Source organism: Lathyrus oleraceus, chromosome 7 (assembly GCF_024323335.1).
Source record: "Lathyrus oleraceus cultivar Zhongwan6 chromosome 7, CAAS_Psat_ZW6_1.0, whole genome shotgun sequence".
Lineage (NCBI taxonomy): Eukaryota > Viridiplantae > Streptophyta > Magnoliopsida > Fabales > Fabaceae > Lathyrus > Lathyrus oleraceus.
In genome coordinates this window covers 381,666,141-381,668,356 of record NC_066585.1, presented here as the reverse complement: position 1 = coordinate 381,668,356, position 2,216 = coordinate 381,666,141, and the positions used below count along the sequence as shown (strand labels likewise).

General features: G+C 31.2%; 1 protein-coding gene across 1 annotated transcript; it reads left to right on the top strand.

Moving 5' to 3' along the window:
- Positions 1–529: 529 nt before the first annotated feature.
- Positions 530–1,117, top strand: LOC127103940 (uncharacterized). The gene has a single exon (XM_051041166.1). It carries the CDS (start codon positions 530–532, stop codon positions 1,115–1,117), a length of 588 nt encoding a protein of 195 aa, XP_050897123.1.
- The last annotated feature ends 1,099 nt before the right edge of the window (positions 1,118–2,216 follow it).

The following is a 2,216-nucleotide window of genomic DNA, read 5'->3' as shown; positions in this document are numbered from 1 at the left end:
AGAATAAGTTTGAGGAGAAGTCCTTTGAGGTTAACTTTGAATTTTAGCATTCTAAAGGCATGAGGCCTAGTTGCTCTTCAACATATTCTTGCATTCTAAAGGCATGAGGCCTAGTTGCTCTTGAACTCCTTTAAGCATGGGTGAATCCTAATTCTAAGTCCTTTCTCCTTTTGTATTTTGGTTCACATCAAAACAAACACAAAACAGCACAAAATAGCAATATAGTTATATACAATAATGGGCTCAAATGAGCAAAAGAAAAATGACTTAAACATAAAATCTGTGCTCAAGTGAGCAAAAATGTAAATCAAGATGAATAATGGGCAAGAAATAAATGACATTAAAAGTAAATGACAAGAATTTAAAAGCTCAAATTAAACTTAATAGTTAGTAGAGTTATGTTAGCTTGTCATAAGACAATGTAGCGCTATGTTAAGCAATCGTAAGTGGACTAATATAGTAGCCACACCTATCTTAGGTCGGTCAATAAGAATATGGGAATGCTTTTAAACGCTTGTATACTTTGAATATGGCTATTTCTAATGGTAGTGATTTTAGATTTTGTGAACTTAAAAGATTATGGAAAGCTACTATTCCGTGGAAAGTCAAGTTGTTTGGGTGGAGATGGATCTTGGGAGCCTTACCGACGAGAAAAGAACTTTGGCATAGAGGTGTGATTTTAGGGGTGGAAGCTTCTCTTTGTCCCTTATGTGATTTAGAAGAGGAATTTGTTGGTCACCTTTTCCTGAAGTGTGGTAAAGTTAAATTTATATGGAAGGAAGTGTTCTCGTGGTTTGGCTTGGATTTTGATGATCTATTGGAAAGCTCGGATATTGATACTATTGTTACCGGAGAAGATGTGCTTTTATTTCTATTAAATTCTTTGGATGGTAGAGTGAAGTCATCTTTTTTCGCTTTTATTTGGCTTTTGGTTTGTTGGAGCATTTGGAATGCTAGAAATAGTTTGGTCTTTGAACACTCTAATTGGAATGTGGTTGAGATTTTATTGCTTATTAAATCAATTGGGTGGGATTGGATTTCTATTTTGTCTAAGGGGAATATAGATATTTCTAGAGATTTGTGGTTTGCTAATCCTGCTAATTGCATTGGATTGTAACTTTGTTCCTTTTGTATTGGGTTGCACCCCTTGTGCGTATTAATACAAGTGATTATCAAAAAAAAAAAAAAAAAAAAAATAAGAATATAGGAAAAGAACACAAGTTAGAGGTCATGACTAGTAAGCCAAGCTCCATAAACTTGCCATGCCAAACAAGAGGGGAAAGACCTTTTATTGACTTTTGGTTATTTGCTTGACCAAGAAGTAACCTATCTTTGACACAAAATAACTCACTTGATCATGAATCAAGTTAAGTTTGGTTTGGATCAAAGAAGATTAAACTTCTATTTGTCAAGACCAACCTCAAGACTTTAACTCATTGGCCATTGAGGGAAAGAAAAGGATGAAGATGAAAGGGAGGGGGGAAGAAGACAACAACCAATACCAATTGATCAAGGGATAACTCATCCTTGATCAAATTCATTCATCTATCTAGGTGATGATCCTTAAGGATTCTCAAATCACAAGATCCAATGAATTTGATCAAAGTTGAATCAATTCAACCTTGATCAACACCAAACAGAAGAGGAATGAATATAACAAGTCAAGAAGTCAATAATATTTTTTTGCTAATTTTTGAATTAAAAGAAAATACAAATAAAAAAACAAACAAACAAAGTTGAACCTCAAATTCAATTCAAAACAACTTCAATAAGTCCAATTAAATTTTCATAGGTTCAACATAGTCAAACTAACTTTGACTAATTTTCTCACCAATTTTTAAAGCCAGAAATCAATTAAAATCAATTAAAATCAATTAAAAAACAACCAAAAATATCATAATATGAATTAAAATCTCAAATAATCTCAAAACAAACAAGAAATTGTTGAGACTATTTTTCATTGACTTGTCATGATCCATAGATGCTATGAAAATATTTTTGTATTTTTCTAAAGTCAGAAAGCATTTTAAAATGACTTAAAATCATTAAAAACCAAATAATTCATAAAAAATATCAAATGAGGTCACAAAAATAATTAAAAATCATAAGATGAAACTAGATTTTTCAAGAAAGATTTTAAAGTTGGTCTCATATTTTTATGACCTCATATGATTTTTTTTTGAATTATTGAAAATAGAATGAATTAAAAGAAAATA